The following is a 22,656-nucleotide window of genomic DNA, read 5'->3' as shown; positions in this document are numbered from 1 at the left end:
ACCCAGTAGCCAGACAAACCAATTTTACTTCTGCAAATTTGCCCTACTTGCAATAAAAGTGGCAGATAATGTAATTTGGATTTTTGTTGTTGGCATGGAGGGTGAAAGTGTTTTTGTGTTCTGCAAAAGCCAAGGTTCCCGTGAAGAGTAGGAAATACTTAAATTCATGTGCAGTACAGACAAACTATCACTGAGATTTATCACAGTGTTTAAATGTAACCAACTTAATTTCACACAAACATTTTTATGCCAAGTGAAAGAATTGATTTGATAACTCTGTTTTGAAGATGAGTACTCAGCCTATTAAAACTGCTGTAAATTATATAGAAGAAGGGGGTATATTACAAAGGGGCTGAGGATTGTCTGCAATCTCTGGTACTCAGAATATCACCAGGTCCAAGGCAAGTATATCTGCAGTAATAATGCTATATATATACATATATGTGTGTGTCTATGTATACATATATGTACAAAAAGGAAAACCCATTCTGCCAAAAACCAATAAAGTGAATTTTCTTCATGTGTCTTAGGTTTGCATTTTTAAACAAAAACAGTGTTGGAGAAAAATATGTTGTTTATCACAGAAAACACTACGTGTGATATTTTAATAAGGTTTGGTGGTGGAGCTGCAAATTTAGCTAAGTTAATGCACAAGGGATTACTTATTCAATTTGCAAGAAACAATGGGATATGTAGTGTGAGCAAACCAGATTTTGAAAGTGCACAGCTTTAGTTTTGAGGGCATGATAGAATATTTATCCCTTATTCACTAGGTAGCATTTTTCTCAAGTAAACTGGTCACGAGTTTTCCATAAATGAGGGATTCTGAGGTGAGTACCTCAGTAAATAAATTGATTTTCAGAAATGCTGAAAACTTGCACCTATATTTCAATTTAAGGTATTGCTTGAAAACTACAGAAAGATTTAAAATTTCATGTTCTAAATTCTGAAAGTCTCATTTGTGGTGAGTTCTATCCTAGAAGGACAACATACTCTGCTGCCCTGGACTGTGACAGCACACTTGTTTGTCATGTTTTATAGTATTCTTCTAGATAAAGAAAAATAATTGAGTCCCTCAAAAATCTCTTTTTCACTACTCTGAACCTAACACAAGTTCCCGGAAATGCTTTTAAGATGCAAAGATAGCTAGTCAGCTCCTTGTGTGTATGAAATGTATGGAAATAATTTCTGTATTTTTCTGAGATACAAGTTGAACTCGGAACTTTAGGATCAACTATTACGGGACAGCTGAAGCCGTTTTCTATTTTAAACACACTGCTTTTGATTTAATTCCAGACGTCCTGTGGGCAGTCAAGAAGAGCTACTCTTGTTCATTTGGACTGGAGGACCTTTGGAATTCATCGATGCGTCCGATGCTCTCCAGCCTTTTACTCTCTATGAGTATCGTGCCAGATCTCAAAATTCCGTGGGGTCTGTGGACAGCTTGTGGGCTTCAACCCAGACTCTGGAGGCTCCCCCGTGGGGCATGGGAGCCCCTTGGGCACAAGCCACAGGCGCGTACTCGGTGCGGTTGAACTGGAGCCAGCCGGAGTCCCCCAATGGTGTCATATCTCTGTACCGAGTGGTCTACCAAGAAAAGCGCAGCGACCCAACATTCAGCACCCCAGCTGTCACAGCACTCACCGTAATGGTAAGAACTGGGCCACAGAACCAGTTTTAAGATGTTTCACTCTGCTTTGATCTCTTGCATTTAAAAATCTCCCTTAACGCTGGTTAGAAAAGTGAGGTTTCCAATTAATTACCTGTCGTTTTGTTGGCTTAAGTTTTGTGTTTGGCCCAGTGCAGAGTGAAAAATTTCAGATTAATATTGGGCTTCTGGTAGAAGCAAGCAGATTACTCAAAAGCATGGATGTGTCATGTCTGGAGGAGTTAAGGACATGCATTTGTTAGCCTTGCTCTCAAAATACTGTCCTGAACTTTTTGTCTGACTGACAAAATAATTTCACAGGACCTGCACAAAGAACAGCAGTATAACTCCTCCTTGAATAGAATTCTATTTTTTATTTCAGTTGGAATAATAAAATGAATTAATTAATTAGTAATTACATAGTTCATATATGCAACCCATTTGCATGTTCCCTTCATAATTCATCAGTAATAAAAGCAGTTCTACTTTTATTTCCAATTCCCATACTTATATTAGAATGTTACTTTGCCCTACTGATCTGTCTTTCCCTTCCCTTTCTTTTCCTGTTTCTATTCAGTATGTGAAAGGATTTGGGAAAAGGCATTGTTTTGTGAACTGACTAACAACATTGTCTAAACCAGTGACAGAAGGAGTTGTGTTTTGTGCATTTACCACTGTTCCTTCCCCCTGTATATTGCATTCTAGTCTTTCTATAGCAAGACAGCTTGGACTGTAGTTGGACTGAACTGCTGTATATTAGGACAGCTTGTGTACTTGGTTGTCTTCTGAAAAGAAATTTTAAAAGTTTAAGGAGGTTGTAATAAAGTTTGGTTTCCTCAGCAGTGCCACCTCAAGTTCATAAACCTAGAGTCTTCATAGTCCATGACAGCATTGAATAACACCAGAAATCCCCTAAATTCTTTATTATCCCAATTTTAAAGTGTGTAGTTGGCAATTCATGTAAGATCCCAGAAAGCTTTTTCTGGAATACCCAGTAGTAACCTTTGAGTAACTTTCTCAGACAAATTTCCACATGATGCAATGGAAGAAGTTTCCAGATTGGTAATCTTATATCCTCTTGATCATAGGGTTTCAGACCAGTTTTGTCTAGCTTTCTAAATGGATTAAGTTTGTAATTTTTTTTTGAAGAGGATAACAGTTTCTGAACTGAGTTATAGAAATAAGATACCTTTGCCTTCTGAAGCAGTTGTATTCACATTGCACAGCATGCAAGGCTTTAAAAAAAGTAGATTGGGATTATAAAGTTCAGTGGCATTTTGGTATTTAGCTCCCTTAACTTCTTCTAAGAAAAATTACCAGTGTCATAATTGTGATGATGCACACAGCGATTTCACTGGTTTTAAAACCAGTGAAAACCCAGGGCTTCTCCTACTACTCTGCTTCAGCAGCGTGCAATGTGTTGCTGAGCATCAGAATTGACCTGGCTGGTCATGCATTACAATGTCTTCTAAGCATGCCAATAACAACAGAAAATGTCCAAGATGGTTGTACTGTGGGCAATAAAACCTACCAAAATGGTATTTTAAATAATGTTGCTACAGTGTGTTTCTTTAACAGCATCAGTTAAAAGCCTTTTAGATTAACAAGCTATTATTTACTGAATTAGTATTTTCCTGGCTCCAAAATCCTTTATTTTCCCCAAACACTATCCTGAATCAAAATGACATTCTGGCAGCATATGTATAGCTGTTCTACTAGCATTGCAGCAAAGCTGGCATGTATGGTTTTTCTACTGTTCTTTGTCTTGAACATGAGTCAATTATGGTATTTGCTACCCATTTTTACTTAAAATATTATCCTACCCTTTGGAGACAAATCTTTTTGCACATCTCCTCCATCATTGCAGTCACTGTAAGCTGTTGCAGCTGCATTAATTGAGTAGAATTGTTGCTGATTTATACCAAGGACCTGAGATCTGAATCCTACCTCTTCTGAATATAGCAGAACAGCTAAAGCTTTGAATGAAAGGTATTGATATAAAGTGCATAGAGTCCTATTATCAAAGATGACTGCAGGAGGTTACGTCGATTATCCCAGCAGGCAAAAAACTGGACACCAACTTTCAAAGTTACAAATGCTTAAAAATAGAATTTTATCATGAAATTGTTGATATACCCTTAACTTTAGCTTTGTGAATGAGATACTTTAATTAAAATGTAATTTTATTGAAGGAACTAGAATTCCAACGATTAAACTTCTGCCCCTTTAAAATATAGCCTTCATGGGTACTAGGCTAAATCATTTAATCTCCTAAAGCATCTCTATTGGAGCTCCCTCATGAGATATGCCATTAGTCATTCTCTCTCACAAGCTTCCATGTTACAAGTAAGACTTAAAGTATTAAGAAAGCAATGAGTTTGGTCCTTTATTTAATCTGTTAGACTCCATTCTTATCCCATTAGATTATTCCAGAAAAAAAAAGCCATGCTAGAATCACAGTGGCTGATCGCACCCTTGCACTTGTCGGTTGCACCTTGGTTGTTTGCCCCAGGAATTAAAGCTTGACCAAAACTTAACAGGGGGAATACAACTAAGCTTTTGCTAATGTCCCTGCAGACTGTTCTTATATGACAGCTTCATTTCCATCCATTTCAGAGCCAAATGAGAAGCATCTTCTGTGTTTTCAAACAGTTTAACAGACCTATACTTTCCCCAAATCCAGCTATTTACTCCTCATTAGGATGTATTTCAGTTAATATGTCAAAGGTATGGCTGTCTAGTACCTTAAGTTTATCACTGACCCCTTGAAATTTTACATTGCCTGTGGAGATAAGAACGAGAACTCAATTCTCAGAGCAAAAGCTGTTACCCCTGAAATGAAAGGAGGGTGTCCTGCACCACTGGAAGCAAGTGACATACACGTGAGCCATTTTGATTCTTCACAGTTAAAGACCAGTGTCACCCATTTCCTTAGCTTGTTTGGCCAGCAGTATAGTGACAGATGTTAGGTGACAGCGAGTTAAACTGACATTCTGGTTTATTTGCAGAGCAAAGTCAAGTCAAGACTGGTTACAGCAGCACAAGTGTCTCCCACAATATCTTTGCAGTTCATTTTAACCCTCTAAAGCAGGAATCATATTTAGTGTCTTGAAAGCATTAACATGAGACAGATGTGTTTACAGGGGAATGGATTGGCAGTAGGTTCTCTTATAGGAATCTGCATAAAGTGACTAGATTGTCAAAGCAAGCTTCTCACTCTTGTGAACTTAGGACTTAAGCCTGTGAACACAGAACCCAGAGCTGATTTCATTATAAAGCCAATGAGTGCCTGCCAAATGTCATCAAAGCATCACAGCTCTTTAACTGCTATATTCCAAATTTTGCTGTGAGGTAGAACTGTGGGTAGGTTTGGATATTTCTTGATAGGCATTTTGTGGGTGTGTAATGCTGTTTTTCCCATGACAGTTATATCAAGTGTTTGATTGTTTATTGGGAGCAGGAGAATTCAAAGCCAGGAAGATGAGTAAAAAACCATAAAAATATGTAGCTGTTCGAAAACACTAGGAGAAAGAAAAGCATCCAGAAGGTTAAAAAGGAAAACTGCCTGCTATGTGCAGTGCCCCCCAGTTATTATTATTATTATTATTATTATTATTATTATTATTATTATTATTATTGTGTGTTAAATTCACCTCAGCCAAGTGTAGATCAAAATGCAATGTGCTTGTTAGAGGATGCAAGAGATAGGTGTAAGCATTATAGACCTTACTCCTGGGAAATCCTGCACCTATGCACAGGTCATCTCACAATGTGTTCTGCAATACGAGGCTCTCAGGCCAAATGTATCCTTAAAGGCTTTTTTTTTTTTTTTGGCACAACCATGCCAGCTTGGGGTGAAAAAATTAATATGTCCCTTAGCTGCTATCACTGCCCCAGCAAAGCCTCAGATTTGGATGCAGCTGTGCTAACAGTTGAGAACACATATTGGCTTCCCTTGCATTATTTGGGGAGATGGTATATAACTGCACTGGCCAAGCTTCTCTTGGCAGGTGCTGTGACAGGGAAATCTGTAGACATATTGCAGAATAGCAGTAATAAAGACTTTGGTAGGAGGATGACTCTTTGGCTAACATGATTTTGTTATTATAAGCAGACAGAATTTTCATATCAAATAAACTGAGTCAGAATATTAAGTACAGTTTACTTGTTGAAAACCTCCATATCAAAAATAATATATCAGAAATATTTTTGAGTGGCCAGTACTGCAATATATTCATGCCTCCTATGCAGGATTTTACAGATATCTGGAATCATGCATCCAGAGTTAGTTTCTTTATTTTAATTACATTTAAAAATACATAATGCATTCATGTGTAGTCCTTCACTTCTATTTCCTCATATAGACCTGAGAACATTTGGCAGCATTAGAGGTGAGATACCACATAGTGATTAACTTCCTTGTACAGACTATTCAGTAATGCAGTATTTAGTGCAGTACATGGCAACATTCTCATAGAAGTAATGAAGATTGTAACCTCGAGAATAGGAAAGAAATATGCCAAGGAGAGGCACTGGTGAAACTTTTTTATACATGCCTATTGCAGATGCCTGGGAAATTGAGTGCACCCTAAGAAAAGAGGATGAGTGTAAGTGAAGGAATCCCTGTACATGCCATAAATTCAGAAGATGTGCTACTTAGCAATGAGTGAAAGCTGTAAATGGCAGTGGAGGGCAAAAGTTAATTAGGCTACTGTACTGCTGTTAGGCAGTGGAAAGTGGCCACCATCAGAAACAAGATGGCTGCTCAGCAGTGCCCTAATGCAGCCAAAAGATCATCTCCTTAGCTCTGCAAGGGCTTATGGGTTAGGGGAAATCATACACAGATGACTAATTTTTTTATGGTTCACAGACGATCAAAGTGAAATTCAGCAGCTGTTCAGGACAAGTGACCACTCTAACGGCTGTAATATAACCTGCTAAATAGAGAGGGAATTGCATGAGAGCAAGAGGTTAGCTGTGATTATCGGCAGGTGAGTGCTTTATTGAAGTTGAAAGACCATTAACATTGATGGAGTAATTATTTCAACTTGAAAGTAATTACCTTGATGGGTGATAACTTCTCCAGTGTTCCCAGATTTGATTGGACCAAACAGTTGTGAACTCTTGAAGCCTAGAAAAATATTACAACAATACTGCAATGTTTAAATTACTAAAACCACTGTTAGAGTATTTTAATTATGCCTAACAGTGAAAAGATTTTAATGTACAACAACTGGTGACCTCTCATGTATAGAGACATTTGCTTTCTAATTTCAATGAAATGATCCTCACCTACTATGTATGTGCTGTATGTGATGGGTTTGCAAATTAATTGCTTGACTTAAATGCAGTTTTTAAGATTCAAAGTCTTGTTAGCACAATTTCAGGAAGGGCTTGTACTGGAATTTCTCTAATTGTTTTAATTGCCAGGAAAGCCCAGTAATGTAAAATGCTTTCCATGTTTTAATCTCTAGACCTGTTAAGCTTACACAGGATGAATACAGGACAAGTGCTTCTTCACATTGAAGGCTGCTTAAAAAAAGTGTGTGAGGCAATCTGTGTCTCACAGATTCTGTTGTTTCCATGCTGCTGCAGAATATGCTGGATTTGGCACTACAGCTCTGTTTAAATAAGCATTTGGATTGGCACTATGATACCCCTCCAGAAACTGATTAAGTGCTTCAGTAAGCCTCACCTATCAAGACAGACATGTAGAATTGCCTAATTAGAGCAGAAAGGATGAAATGGATTGTTGCACAACTTTGATGATTTTAAAGCACTGTAGTAATAGAACTGGAGGGGAATGGTGAGAGAGAGAAAGAGAGAGGCTTCAGCTCTTCTATTTATACCATCCTTGCCATAAACAACTCCACTTCAGTGTCTCCTGGATGTTTCCGGCAGCCGCAGGAGCACAGCTTTAGACTCTGCTGGAACTCTGCCAGGAAGGGAAGAATCCTTGTGAATTAGGAAGGAAAGGTTTGTCTGGTGTCTGTGAGGTCTTAATATGTTGTCAGGCAACTGGTGATTTGAATAAGTGAAGGTTACAGCAAAGAAGCTTATTTCACTTCCTTTTTTTTCTTTCATGTTTTCTTCCTAATTCAGTGAGCTACATGAAGCTGACATAATTTTGTCTTTCAATAAATTTTTGGACTAGATAGAAGTAAAAACATTGATACAGTTATGTCTGACCACACCTAACCATACTCTAGATTGACTAGGCCAGAGTGCTTGGATCAATAGGTAATTTCTTCTACAAATAAATTAGTTGCCTATTAGGAAAAATCTGGTGTATTTTATCCTTGGGCTTCTCCTTGTTCAAAGTCCATTTCTCACCCATTGTGTTGTCTTTTTTTGATGAGTGAAACACATGTAGAACTAAATCTTTTGAGAGATACTTACAGTGTCTGACTTCAGACACCTAACCTAGTTAAGAGCATGAATGTCCTCTACAGACCATGAAATGTTCAGAACATCTTAGGCATGGACATTTACCCCTTGGGCTGAGGCTGTTCACATGAAACTGCTTTCCTGTGGTCCACTTGTGTGCCACTACTGATAAGTGTGAGTCAAAGAAGGTGGGTGATTTGTACAGTGATTAATCAGCTTTCTTAACCCACACAATGGAATGATGCAGCTTGACAGGTTTAAAAGACGGTACTCTCTGGCAGAAAGATGGTGGTGGGCAGCACTCTGGAAGTGGTAATCTTTGCTGTGTGTGCACCTGCAGCCATGAGAGAATAGGGGACCACCCAACAAAGCTTAAAGGCTGATGACTAAAATGAGATTGCATAAATGCTCCATATGCTGTTTCTCTATATATGTTTTTATATATGCTTTTAATTTATGTTTTTCTCTGTGGTTTTTTCTGTGTCTGCATTTCAGTTGTGAGAATAAGATCAAGCTAACCAGACAGTGTAGAAAAACACCACTGACAGAATTTTTTCTAATTTGTAAAAACCAAATAAATAAAACAGAAACCCCCACAAAGCTTCATCTTATTAAGTATAATTTGTTAGAAGATGTAATATGGGGACATTATTCCCTTTGTGCCCAGTTATGTGACTGCACTAAATCAGCTTGAAAAAGCAATGTTTTAGCAAGCTACAGATGCTTTTTCATTTATAAGTAGAAAATAAAGATGAAGAAGGAGAAGGCAGAAATATGTTGGGTAATATGTACAGCTGTTTTTCAAATTAGATATCTGTTTAAAAATGCTTAATTGGATTTGACTAGATTTTAATTCACATTTTACCAACGTCTTTAAGTGGATGTATCAGGCAACTCCAAGATAACACTCTTTGTTGGTGAAGTCATAGGGCAGCTTCCTAAAATCCCCAGGGTCATGCCCAACAGTTACAGATACAGGAATTCTTCAGCTGATAATTAGAAAGGCTACTCCCCCGCCCCCATCCTACCGTCCAGTCCCACTTCCCTCCACAGAAAAGGTCTTTTATTCAAATTGGCAGAGAAGTGTCATGTCACATGCTTAGATTTCATAGGGAATTTTAGCAAGGAAAGGGTATTTTTAATAAACAGAGAATCCTACTTTTTTTTTTTTTCTTAAAGAAAAAAAAAGGCAGCAAAAGCAAGCCATAGGACTCATGGGAATTGGTAATATAACATAGAACCTCATACCACTGGGGACTCCATTTGAATCTAATCCAGGTCTACAATCACCAAAGTCATTCTCATCAAACAGCCGTGGGGTGTCTTATGCAAGATAAGTTTAGTATTCTCAGCTGACCTCCTGTCCTTTCTCTTTACTGCTCCCTTTTGAATCCATTCCCATCACTCAGCTTCACAGCCTCATTCAAGCTCATCTCCCCTATGCTTGTTGCAGTTTCCCATTTTCTGCCTGCCAAGTGACCTCTCTCTCTCTTTTTTCAGACTTTACGAAAAGCCCTGGAATGCATGTATAATCTTGCCTATAATCTTGCCCCCTCTTCCTTTAGGGAGCAAGACCCTAATATCTGCATGGTGCTAGAAGATGAGTTTATCAACAGAGAGCTCTTTGGGAGTGGGGATGGGTGTCCGTCTGTTAATTTACAGCATTATATAAATATTATTTTTGAGACTGTAATAGCAATTATGGTGAATAGGGGCCAGATGGCCTCTGTATCTAGAAAGCAGAATGGCAGTGTATTTTTAATGGTCTTAAATGTTACTTTTTGACAGGAAGCTAATATTAAAATCTGCGGTTTAGGTGCCTGTCAGGTGAGTATGGCTCTGAGTTTTGGTTTTTCTTAAAGTAATTACTAATGTCATGCCTGGATACTTTTGCCCACTAAACCATTTTCTGTGGTGGGGTCTTTGTTGTTGCTCTGGTTGTGGGGATTTTTTTTAAGGATGGTTATTGATCTCTTGCTGAGCTGAGATTTCAGTTTTATGCCAGATAGTTTGATTAATGGGTTGGTTTCTGTGAGTGGACTGAATGGGGATAGGAAGCACAAGCCGCTCATGCCGCCAGCCCTAACTCCGTCAAGACGCATAGCTCATTATGAAACAGTTATCAAGTATACATGAAAAATTAATTGGGCTCAGTTTGATTCTGAAAAGGATCAGCTTTCTACTTGGCGGTCCCCCCAATCCTTCCAGATGTTGCATGCTAGCCCCTCGAGAAGCAGCGAAGGGAGATGTATTAATACATTGTATTGATTAGATCAAGACCCCTGACAGTTATTTGTAGAGATACCATCTGGCTGCTGTTCGAATTCCTTCACCAAAAACAGGACGTGACATGTTATTAATCTCAACTCTCTAAGTATAGACAGTTGCCTTTTCTGCTAAACCGCGTTTTACCATTCCGTAGGAGATGGAGGCAGACCTGAAGGGTGCTGAAATTAAGGTTATTACACAAATTGAGCCATATGGTCCAAATATTTCAGCAAGAAAATTGCCAGGCAATAAAAATTGCTCCTGCCTTCCTAATGGTGTAAATTACAGTTTAACCATGGCTCTAATGATGTCCTTCTGCCGCGCTTAACTACTGTTACATGAAGGACATTGTTTTAAAAATATAAAAAACAAGTAAATGCCAGCAGCGTGTTTTACAATCTGTTAGTGTGTCATTAAGAACACTGTCAGAATTACATAAACATAATGGCAGGCAACCTAGCATACAAAAGAACAAGTATGGAAATAGAAAGTGTCTTGAAAACTCCTTTAGCTTTGTCAAGAGCCCTTTCCCTTCTGGAACTTTTCCAGTATGGGAAAATGTGGCTGAATATTTATTCCAGTTCTCACACAGTCTCTGATGGAGACCTTAGAAACAGAAAAAAACCCTGAATATTCCAATGTATTTTGAACAGGTGACAATGGAGGGGTATAAATTTACTATCATATTTTACTGTAGCTGTACATAAAGTTAACTACGTATGAAAAAGAAATTCAAAATGTAGTTGTCATTTCAAAGTGCAGTGTTATTTTTATTCTTTTGGATTATAATGGGACTTTCTGTTGTTTTTCAGATTGTTGGGAAAATTGCAGCGTATTAAAATGATTTTAAAGCTCAAATGCTCTGTGAGATTTTACTAAGAGTTGGCAGTCTTAAGAATTAATTTATTAAAAATAGCTGAAAAACAAAAAACCAAAATGAAAGTAGTTATCCAGTCAGCAGGTGCATTTACTGACTGATTCTGATGATTCATCATACAAGGCGGGAATTAAATTTTAAATATATAAATTGAACAATTAGCCAGTATGATTTAATTTCAAAAACAATCATGCAACCACTAAGTTTGTAAAGGGAAAACTCTGAGATGGGCATTCAAAGAGGAAAAATCACAGAAGTTTATAATAAATGTTGTTTGGAGTATTGAGTTTGCCCCCTCCTGCTTTAAATCATGTGCAGGTATTGATAGTTCATATATACCAGCCCTTTTGGTAAATCGGCCTAGCACAGCCATGTTCCCTGCTTGGGATGAAGCTGCCTGGGTGCGCATCAGCGGTTCAGGGAATGTGCAATTGGAGCTGTCTGTTCCCCAGGGGGTGCTGGAAGCCAAGAGGTCCTGAGCCCCACCGGTGCCACCCCCACCTCCCTTTGCTCTCATCACTCTGGGTCTGCTGTGCCAGCAGAGCTCCTGCTTCCCCCTCCCATGCCCCTTTGAAGCCAGGAACTTCCACACCCTTGCAAGGGCACCAAGTTCCTACTGGATCTTCAGGCTGGCTGAAATGCGTTTAGACAACGTTGAAAGCACAACTGAGCAATGTCAGAGAGACGAGGGAAGGGAGCTTGCCAGTTAGCTGTCTGGGCTGGCTGCCTGCTGAAGGAGCTGACAGGCAGCTCTGGTATTTGTCTTCAGACCTAGCACAGTTTCTGAATTGTGTGAAGATCTCATTTGCGTGTGGAGCAGGGAAAAGATGACAGGGGACTTTTAGTATTGACAAATTTAAATTGAGCCCAAACCAGACAGTTAATCAGATTCAATAAAGTTCACAACAGTCTTTATATTTGTCCTTCTTGCTTCTCAGTACCAGTATGATCGCGAATGAAAACATCCAAATATAAGTAATTTCTGGTTGGTTGGTTGGTTGGTTTCCAAAGAAACAGAAGGCAAAAAATAGTAGATTCTTGTGAGAATAGTAGTCTGAAAACTTATCTGCAATGTGTGGGAGTAGTTCACATATATAATCTCTATTAGGAGGAAACAAAGTCCTGTATTGTATTCTCAAGTCTGTTTCTTTAGCATTCTTTAAAGAAAATCTCTTTGGTCTTTAAAGAAAGAGATTGGTACAGATGTCCCTCCATCAGCATCTGACAGGCCAGATGATTTGGAAAGGATATGCTTGTTGAACTGCTTTATGAGTGCCAACAAAACTATGAGCATGGAAAGAAGGTTTCTACCCATGAAGTGGAGGGCTTGCTGCCAAAGTTTCTGGTGGATTCAGAGAAATGTTTCTCACCATATTAGTAGGTGCCATGTTACAGCTTTTAGCATATCAAATATCACCTGTTACACCTCTGGCACCTTTAAGCTGCTTTACTCTTACAACCAAAACTGTGGAAACTGTTTCTTCCTTCCTTCTTTTCCCTTCACCAGCCTTCCTTCCTAAGAGCACAGTTTGAGACTATGATGATATAGAAGCAGGAATTTCCATCCTGAGGGTCTAGTAGAAAATAACTTTCAGATTTTTGTTAGGAACTTGTTTCTGTTTCCAGATACTCTGTGGGTCCTGCAGTCCTTATAAAAGGGAGGACTCTGCTTCAGTCAGGTAATGTCCCTTAAAGGTCTTGTATTAATGGGGGCTGTGTGGCTACACAGGCAAAGCTTTGGGAGACAACCACGTAGATGTTCACTTGAGACATCCTATGGCTGATTCAAGAGCAGCAACTGGTTCTGTAGTACAACATCCTCAAGCCCTTTGACTTTGCAGCTGTGGCTGCCTTCTTTGAATTAATCTATGGCTGTTCCACCTTCGTCTTTTATGGTAGCATGTTTGTCTTCTAAACAGTTCTGTGCCCACACCACCCTAAGGTGGAGATGATGTGACTGCTGGGGTTTGATCCATCCCAGTGAGACCCCTGGAGTGTGTTGTCTATGTGCCAAAATGACACTGAGGGCCAGTATATTCACAATGGGAACATGTAGAGAGGGCCCAGGATCTAGTTAATGCATAGCACAAATCATTACTTGTTTTGGTTCTGAATTTTGCTCCAAGTATTTTTCTAAGTCCACTTCCTGTAGGTTTGAATGCATCAATTAATTTTTTTTCCGATCCAGAGCAGAGTTCCTAGAGTGAGACAATTATTTCATTCAGTGTGGAGATGCTATTCTAATGGCCTGAAAAAAAGAAACCAAGTTTACAATTGTCCCATAAGATCAGAATTGCAAATGCATCTTTAGTATTGCAAGAGAATGAGGGACGTGGACTCCTTGCAGTGATAAATTTTCTGTATTTTCACTATAAAGAAAACCTTACACTGCACAAACAAAATGAATGAAACTTTTCAGAGCTCTTATATTTCAACAGGCTTTAAAAAGGAATGTAAAGTCAGAAGGCATCTTCTCCCAGATGAAGTATTATTCTTGTCATTATGGTACAATAAAATTATTTTTTATTGTTTTCTTTCAGGGGTTCAAGACAGATGATAATTTAGATTTTCTCTAATACTAGTCTGTGCTAGAAATACTAGACCCATGATGTAACAACAGATCATGAGATTTATACTCTAGTTGTAGCTTAAGACAGTGACATATGTAAGTGCTGAGCTTTATGTTACTGGGAAGTCCAGGACTAAAAAGACTGGATAGAGATGCTGAGAGCAAATGGGAAAGAAAACATCAACTTTTTCCACCAGGTAACAAAATAGTTTGAGCTCTAGTTGCCCTGATGTCAGACACAGTACTGCCTTTGAGAAAAAACAGACTTGAGAACATGGGGCTTTTAAAATAAGACATTTTTGAGACAGAAATTTGTAATAGATCTTTATCATGCTGCAGTTTTTCTCTTTTTGGTCTTGGATAGAAGCATCACAACACCTTGACTTGCTTTGTTAACAAACCCCTGTATTGATATTTGGTTTGAGGGTATTAATGGCAATTTTAAACCATTTAAGTAACACTGTTCTTGAGTAACATGATCTCATAATGAAGATCATGTCCGACATGTTGGCCTGTGTGTGGAAATCAGGAGATCAGGAGGATGTTTGCTTCAGTATTAACTAAATAGATATTTGCTTCAGATTAACTAAAGCAAATCCCTGTTCTGGTTGGATGCCCTCTACATTCAACATGTAGTTTTATTCTTCTGCTTATGAAGACCCTGATCCAGCATCCTTGAAAAGGCAAATGGAAGGTTACATTGATTTAGAAGTCTTTTGAGACCGCTGCACTCCAACTTCTGAAGCTATGGATGGTTTTGTGTTTCGTTTTAAGAAACAAGAAAGAGCAAACCTGTATGGTCTGTTGCTGTGTGTTGATTGAAAATGTTGTTACTGCCTTTATTTCTGAGTCTCAACTGAATTTAAGAAAAAACAATCACAGCTGTGAATGCTATATGCTTTGGATGGCGCATGTAGTCTGTCTGATAGTCTGTCTAATCTGTCATGAGAGAGAGTGTGGCTTCTCCAACAGGCCATTCAAAACAGAGGTTAAGGTTACACATCAGACCTTCTCTTTGGAGAGACCTCCCTCCATCTGTGCAGAGTGTAGGGAGAAACTGAGGGCAGTAGCTACACAAAGTTTGGTCAGAATGTAGAAGAACATTGTGACTCTTTCCCATAGTGCCTATCCTCATATTTGGGCACTTAAATACATCTGCAAGTCTGTCCCAAAATGACTAAATTGTAGTAATTTCTCTTTGGATTGCTCATTTATAACATGCATACATGCAGCTAATCAATAGATGAGACAGTGAAACTAGTGGATTTACAACTTAATATGCTGGGGTCGATAATTGGCTGTAAAGACATTTTCAATTCAGAAATCAGCGCACTATGTTCTTTACTAAGCTTACGTGATCTATTTTAACTCTTCAAGTAATTTAAATATCCAAGGAAAATACAGAATCCAAACTAAACCTGTTATGCTTCAGTTTTCAAGTAATATTTCAGTATTTACATATTTCATCTCTTCCCTAACTAATCCATCTGGCTGGTGAAAGCCACAAACAGCTCAGACTTCTCTTTTGGCAGGAGCTTTGCACTGAGAAGCCCAACCCACAGTAGGAGGGACTAATGAAAGGACGTGATGAAAGTCTCTGTTTTATTTAGGCATTAACATTTCAAAGTGAAGCTTAGTTAGCTGCTTTCCTTGTTCCCACTGCAGCAGACATAGCTGTCTGCTTTTCTGTGTATGTATATGAATTCAGTGTTCACCTGACAGCATAGAAAATGGGAATGGGCAGTCCGCAGACAAAGCTTCATATGCTGTGTCAAGGTGAGTTTCTTTCCAACAGCGTGTCCTGTAAGCTAAAAGTAGAGAGAATTGTATCCATGTGATCCTAAGAGGACCTGGATGTTCATCCATCCATTTTCATTTTGGCTTACTTGGTTTCAAGACTTTAAACCTGAAAGCAGATTCTCTTCCAGTTACTCTACCAAACTCCATTACCACTCTTTTTTCTTGTCTTCTTTTCAAGCCTTTCCTCAATGTGGAGTTGATTCCGAGCCTTCATATGGCAAGACACAGCTGTGTCAGCTAAGGGACACAGAAATACAGAACTTGTTCTTTATTGGACATTCTTATTTTCATCCACAGGGCAGTCCATGGCAACTGCAATGGGAAAACAAGATTTATGTTCCTTTTTACCATGGGGGCTTTTCAGGCTGCTCATTGAGTTTCTCCACAAGCTCATACAACCAGTGGGGGTAGGGAATCCTTGTAGCAATCCCCTACTCCAAAACTAGGGGAACATCCCGTAAATATCTGGAAGGAAAGTGTCAGATCTCTGCTCAACCTCTCAGTATTTTGATGTGAAACTGTGCTGTGCTGAGGAGTATGTGCCTGAGTGTACACCTAAATGTGTGTCTGATCAATACCCCCTGCTAATACTCAGAAAATAGGTTGAACTTCCCTCCAGGCACAGAAAAGAGAGAAGTCATCCCTCCCTGCACTGTGTGCTTCTGGCCTTCTGCTGGTGCCTGCTCTGTACAAAAAGGTGCAGAGCAAATCCCTTTTTCCTGGCTTATACTGGCATAAGTGGACTGCACCTTTCCCAAATGGCTACCTGCATGCTTTCCTTTACTTTCAGCCAGTGTCTGCTTGGAGAGCAGATTTCTCCATGTAGGAAGTGTAAAGCATTGAGGAAAGGAATGGAAAACCTGGTGAAGAAAAAAGCCTTTTGAAAGATTGGGGTTTGTACTTTTTGGCCCTTCATTTTTTTTTTTTAAATACCCAGTTCATTTTAAAGGTGACTTTTTAAGTTCAGTCACATACTCAGACTAAACTTGGGCCTTTATAATGTAGCTCCAAGTAAATTGTTTGTGCTTACCTTTTAATGTCTCTCAGAAGTGATTACATACAGAGCAGACAAAGTTTGAATGAAGAGCTAGGACTGCTCAGTACAAGGCAGAGAAAAAGGAATAAAAATAGGAAGTAAAAACCTTTTCGTCTCCTTTAAAATGCTGCTTTTATTTCCCATTGTGTTGGGAGAAAGCAGGGATTTAAAGCTGTGAATTGCCTGGAGGCTGTGCTGTCTTCCTCTACTCAGCAGCAGTTAGAACTGCTCTTTTTTTGCATGTCTTGGGTGAGAGAGACAAGGACTCAGAATGATTGAGAAAAGGGAATAAACTAAGCTTGCATTTAACAATAATATGACACATCTATTGTACCTGTGTAAAATGGGATCTAATCCAATAACTATAGTTTCCTGAAGCTGCACACAGGAACAGAAGGGGATATCCTGAGACTTAATTAATTAATGTTTGTAGTATGATGGGAGATCCTATGATGAAGAGTCATATATAACTGCAAAGTCCTGATTTTATGGAGCACAACTGACATTCAGTGGCATTTTCAAGGAATCTGATGTGGGAGCTCCCCTGCAAACTGTGTTAAGATTCAGACTGCCCTTGTACAAATCCCCTTAAAGATTTTCTTCAAACTCTTTTTTTCTACCTTTTTCTTTCCCTGTTATGGCTGTTGAGCTGTGCAAAGGCAAAACTGAAAATAATTGCTTTTATAGAGGAAAACCAAGGAGTCTTTCCACTCTGTCTTCAATTTGCCAAAATTACAGCCAAAGTCTCTTTTTTCAAATTTCACTGAAAAGAAAATTTTGAGATACTGCACCCCGGTCATTTTAGGATCAGATGGAAAAGCTTTTACAGTGTCCAGAGCTACTATTCCTTACATTATCATACATGATGCTATTTGGAAGGAGATGAAGAAGACATCTCATGGCACAAATATTTGAACTCAAAAATGTAATAGGGGCAATGTGAATTAATGTAAAACAAAACTTCAGATGTAGCCAAAAGCCAACATATTTGGTCATGACAAAAGCACATTCTTTTTGCAACAAAGTAAAACTGAGTGCCATAAGATACCTTGAGTTGAGAAGTTAATGGACATAAATTACCCATTTTTATGGATAACAAAATACATTCATGGCTTCATTACATTGGTTTATAAAGCTCCTACCACTCTCGACAGTGTTAGAGGGGAAAAAAAATCTTAAAAAATATGAGACTAAGAAGACTGATATAGCAGTCCAGATTTTGTTTGTTCTGATTCTGGCCATCAGCCAAAATATCAAATGGAAAATACGGTTTATGGCATTAGGAAAAAATATAACATTAACCCCCTAATGCTCCGTATTAAGGATGTACCCCCTACCATTTGCAGGTTTGAGCCCTTAGGCTCTAGCTGCTGTTTGACAGCAGCAGTGTTTTGTTTTTTTGGTTTTTTTTTTCTCTTGCCATGTCTACAGACACTATGGAATAAATCCATGAGAGAAACCCCACTCCAAAATGTTAACAAATAGTGGATGGAAAGTCACTGCTTGTCAGGAGCACTGCATGTGGTACTTCAGTTAAACATAATCTTGAAGTTCAGCTGAACGAGTGCTCCATTAGCAATGAAGAGGCACAAACTCCAACCAGGCTTTGTGTGCGTGACTTTCCTAGCTTTTTACCTTCCCTGAAGATGTGTTTCTACCCCAGATTATAAAGCTCCACCTGCTTCATTCCTATTCCCCTTGTGACCGAGGCAAATTGCAAGTTCTGCACTACCTGGATGTGTTTATACAGATTCCCCATTACGTGGTGTGTGAGTTTGGAATGGCACACAAATCTCCCAGCTCAGTTCTGTAGCGTTTGACATTGCTTTAATATCTTGCTGCATTTTACATACCATGAAGTCTTTGCTGATGAAGCTGCTCTCTCCTCTCTCACTCCCACCAGCTCTCCACAAAGCACACCCCACTCAGCTAAAGATCAGGACATACAAGATATGCATATTTTTCCAAGGGTGACACATAACTGTTTTTTGTTATGGTTCAAGTATCTTATGTTATGCTCTATTGTGTCTCAAATAGTAATATTTTTTTCCTTCAGATGTAGCCTGTCCTATTTTGAAGAGAAACTTAGTCTGGTTGTTCATATTCAACATGATTATTGAATGCAAAAGGACCATTTGGGATAAGTGCTGATGTCAGCTTTGAACTGAGTAAACCCAAAGTTTATGGGAAACTGTTCCATCACCTATCCAATTTATAAAAAGAGCTTCTTCTTTCCTTCTACCTCACTTTCTAACTGTGAGGAGTAATAAACATGGTTTAAAGTGGAAAAATATAGGGGGGAAAATAAGGTGAAAAACTATGTTTTATTATACAGTAGGTCTTGTGAGTGTTGTTAGAGATAAAATATTAATGTTAGGAAAACATGTTGACATCGTCCTCTAGATGGTGCCTATAGTGGAATGTCATGTCATTGATATTTTGGTTTATTTGATTTATTTAGTCATGCAGAAAGAAAAATATTTTTTTGGATTTCAATATTTCTTAGTAGAAATTAGACAAATACAGATGGAAATAAATTTTTGAGAAGGTGCTATTCGGTGATGTTTGATGAATTTTAAATAAATAATTATGAAAGAAAAGAGAAAATAAGAGAAAAGAAAAAAAGAGGAGAGGAGAGGAGAGTAGAATAGTAAAAGAAAAGGGAGGAAGAGAAGAGGAAAGAGAAACGAGAAGAGAAGAGAAGAGAAGAGAAGAGAAGAGAAGAGAAGAGAAGAGAAGAGAAGAGAAGAGAAGAGAAGAGAAGAGAAGAGAAGAGAAGAGAAGAGAAGAGAAGAGAGAGAAGAGAAGAGAAGAGAAGAGAAGAGAAGAGAAGAGAAGAGAAGAGAAGAGAAGAGAAGAGAAGAGAAGAGAAGAGAAGAGAAGAGAAGAGAAGAGAAGAGAAGAGAAGAGAAGAGAAGAGAAGAGAAGAGAAGAGAAGAGAAGAGAAGAGAAGAGAAGAGAGAAATCTCCCTGAATAGCAATGTTGACTTTGCCCAAAGAGGTTTCTTTAAGGTTTTACCATCAAAAGTGCAATATCATTGGTGTTTTAAAAGTCTACTACTACCCAAAGGCCAGCTTGATTTTATTTGATTTCTTTTTAATGTTCAATACATCCTAGTTTTTTTTGTGTTGCTTTGCTTTCAAGTCAAAGCTGGGGATTCAGATGCCTGGTGAGACTGCAGCAAGTCCCAGGTGTGCCAGGTAAGAAAACTGTCTACTGTGAAAATAGGCAGCAGCTCCACGAGATAGTTTCAGCTACATGCAATTCACATGCCCTGCCAGGAAGGAGGAAAATTACTTGTGATGTAGTAATTTTCTATCGGGTACTAATTGTTGTTATTTGCAAATTATTTTGAATTTAGATTACTGCTGTTTTAAAGGTTTCTTCCTCATACAGTCCACAAGCCCATGTAGGACAGTTGGCACAGGAAATTATTTAGTTATGTGGCAAGTGAAACAGGGTGTGCAGATCAGGGGTTTTATTAAAAATGCTGCTAGAATGGTGCTATTAGGAAAGGATGAGAGCATTGGGGCACAGAGGAGAGAAAAGTTGTGTTCTCTGGTGTTGATTTATCAGCACCAAGTTTGTCTCAAAAATAAAATACAAGAACATTCTTAAAGTTAAAAAAAAAAAAGGAAACATTTTGCCAGGAATCTCAAGGAAATAATATTTTTATGATCATGTAATCAATGTTTATATTTTAACAAGAAACTATTTAATGTGCTTTACTTTGTGGGCTCAATTTATTCTAATACATTTTTAAACTAAAATTTCCTATATTTATTTATAGAAAAGCAGACTCAAATATAATGAATTTTTGAATGTCATTTCTTAGCCACTGTAGAAGAAAAGACTGCATTGATCCATCTCAGGGCTGGGAAAGGAAGAGTGTCCTTTCATCCCAACAAAAGACAATTTGGATTAACATTCCCTGGACAAATATGTTTAAAAAATATTTCAGGTTTAATAAGGGACTGTCTGGATTTATGAACTTTAAAATGTGATTTAAATATTTGTCTAGTTTTATTCTTTGGGATTTTATTTGCCATAAAAATTATTACCTGTGTATATATTGCTGCTATTGAAAACCTGTTGGGTCATATCAAATAATCAAGTTATTATTTAAAATTAAATATATGTGTTGAAAGGCAATTTTAAAATTCTGAAATGAGATGCAAAGTTCTTAAAATGTAAAATTTTAAGAGTGAAATTTACAAAAAATTGTAATGAAAAATCTAAATTTTTTTTATACAAATTGAAAGGAAAATAGCTAGTGCAACATCAATTTCTTGTAAAAATGGAAATTCTGCTTACCTGTAGACAAGATAATATCTGGTTAAATGAATAACATGTTGGTGTCTGTTTGACTAACCTTTAAGATTTTTCAGTACTACCATGGGAATAATTTATATTCCAGTCCGCAGTGCTACAGGAATAGACTCATAGATTACTTGTGTATCCATAAGTTATATCCTTGTGAATCTGAGCATAAGGCTTTAGGAATAGAGTAGATTTTTTAAATGGAACAGACACATTGTGCATGATATAAGGCTGAGAAAGAAGGCAGCTCAAAGGACAAGTTAGTGTTTGCATGTGAATTTGAGCTCAATGTAATGTTTAGAGTGAAGGCAGGGGCTAAGAATAGTCTGGGAGAACATCAGAACATCAAGATAGAAGTGAACATCAGAGTCAAGATAGAAGTGCTCCTAGTGTTTTGCAGAAAATGGCAAAGAGTCTGGATTAGACAGGGAGCTGGGTAAGACAATAATGACAAAGATGGGGATAAACTGCATATCTTTATAAACTCCCAAGCATTCCCCCTTGCTTCTGTCACATGTGGAGGAATCTTTTACTTCCTTGATGGAGAATTTGAAAATTTTACTCAGACAATGGTTGGATTGATGTTCTGGCTGTCAGGAGACCATAGCTTTCTCCTCCCTTTCGAGGGAGAGTCCCCCATCTCTGCCTCTAGACAAGGGGATGTTCTACTGAACAGCCTTCCCATTTTTTATGTCCATGGGTTATGAAAAAGCTGTTTTGGATCCTTGTGCCACCACTACATTTAGCAGTGTGAGAGTGTCTGATGCCACTGGGTGTAGTTAGAGGCTACAGAAGGAATGAGCTAGCTTTTTATTCAGCTATTCAAGATACCTGCAAAGTAGAGATTATGGTACAAAAAGAAGACAGAGAGGGAGAAGAAACCAGAGCCTAACCTTAGCATGACTGGTGATGACTTGCTGAGCTTTGATATTACCCCTGAAGAAGGGACAGATACTCAAACTGCCTGTTGGGCAGCTCTGCAGTGGTTCAGAGATCTTCTGATGTGTCTGTTTCAGTTTGAACTCATTCCCTGAGACCTAGGCAACTGGGTAAGCTGACCTGCCTTGAAAGAAGAGGAAAAGCCTAGAGTGACACCCCTGGAAGTGCTGCTTCATCAGATCGATAGATTCAAAGATGACTAGGTTGTGTAGTTGTATGCAGTTTAAACATTTGTGCAGGGAGTCCACCCGTGCAGAGTATTATTGACAGCTACAGATCAATGCTAATTTTTGATCATTTTCAACCTACAAAGAACTCTTGACCCTGTTGCCACCTTAGGGGCACTTGAAGTAGTCAAAAGCAATCACAGTAGGCAGTGTAAAATCATCAGACCCTTGAAGGCTGCACAGCCTTGCCCGTGCCTGTGAGGAGGACCAAGAGGTAGCGAGGAAGGCAGGCACCTTGCATATGGATGCTGCTGCCTTTGAATGGCATGAAAGATTATGCTAATTTGTTTCCAGACTTTAAGTGACTTCTGTGTTCATGAATTAAAAAATAAACAAACAAAAAAGGCAATCTGAAGCAAATCTTGACGAATGCATTATTCATGATTCATGTTCTCTTGTTTTATGTTTGGAAAAATGTGTTAAAACACGGTTTTATTTTAAATAACTTTTATCCTAATTTACAGTGAGAAGAGTGGAATTAGTGGAGGAATGTATTTGTTGCTGTTAACAGCTTGTGCTGCCACTGGCAGCATTTGAAGCACTTTGCAGAGCAAAACCAAAGGTCCTGCCTGAAGTAGTGCTGG

General features: G+C 38.4%; 1 protein-coding gene across 5 annotated transcripts in view; it reads left to right on the top strand.

Moving 5' to 3' along the window:
* Nucleotides 1-22,656, top strand: part of USH2A (usherin) — a 373,664-nt gene that overhangs the window by 315,807 nt on the left and 35,201 nt on the right. For all 5 annotated transcript variants that reach the window (XM_072927553.1, XM_030269121.4, XM_030269120.4 and 2 more), the window contains one exon: nt 1,297-1,651. In XM_072927553.1, the coding sequence (XP_072783654.1) occupies nt 1,297-1,651 (355 nt within the window). The remainder of the gene's footprint in view (nt 1-1,296; nt 1,652-22,656) is intronic.

This window comes from Taeniopygia guttata, chromosome 3, assembly GCF_048771995.1.
Source record: "Taeniopygia guttata chromosome 3, bTaeGut7.mat, whole genome shotgun sequence".
NCBI lineage: Eukaryota > Metazoa > Chordata > Aves > Passeriformes > Estrildidae > Taeniopygia > Taeniopygia guttata.
Note: the sequence above shows the minus strand (reverse complement) of the source record. Positions and strands in the feature narration are given on the sequence as shown.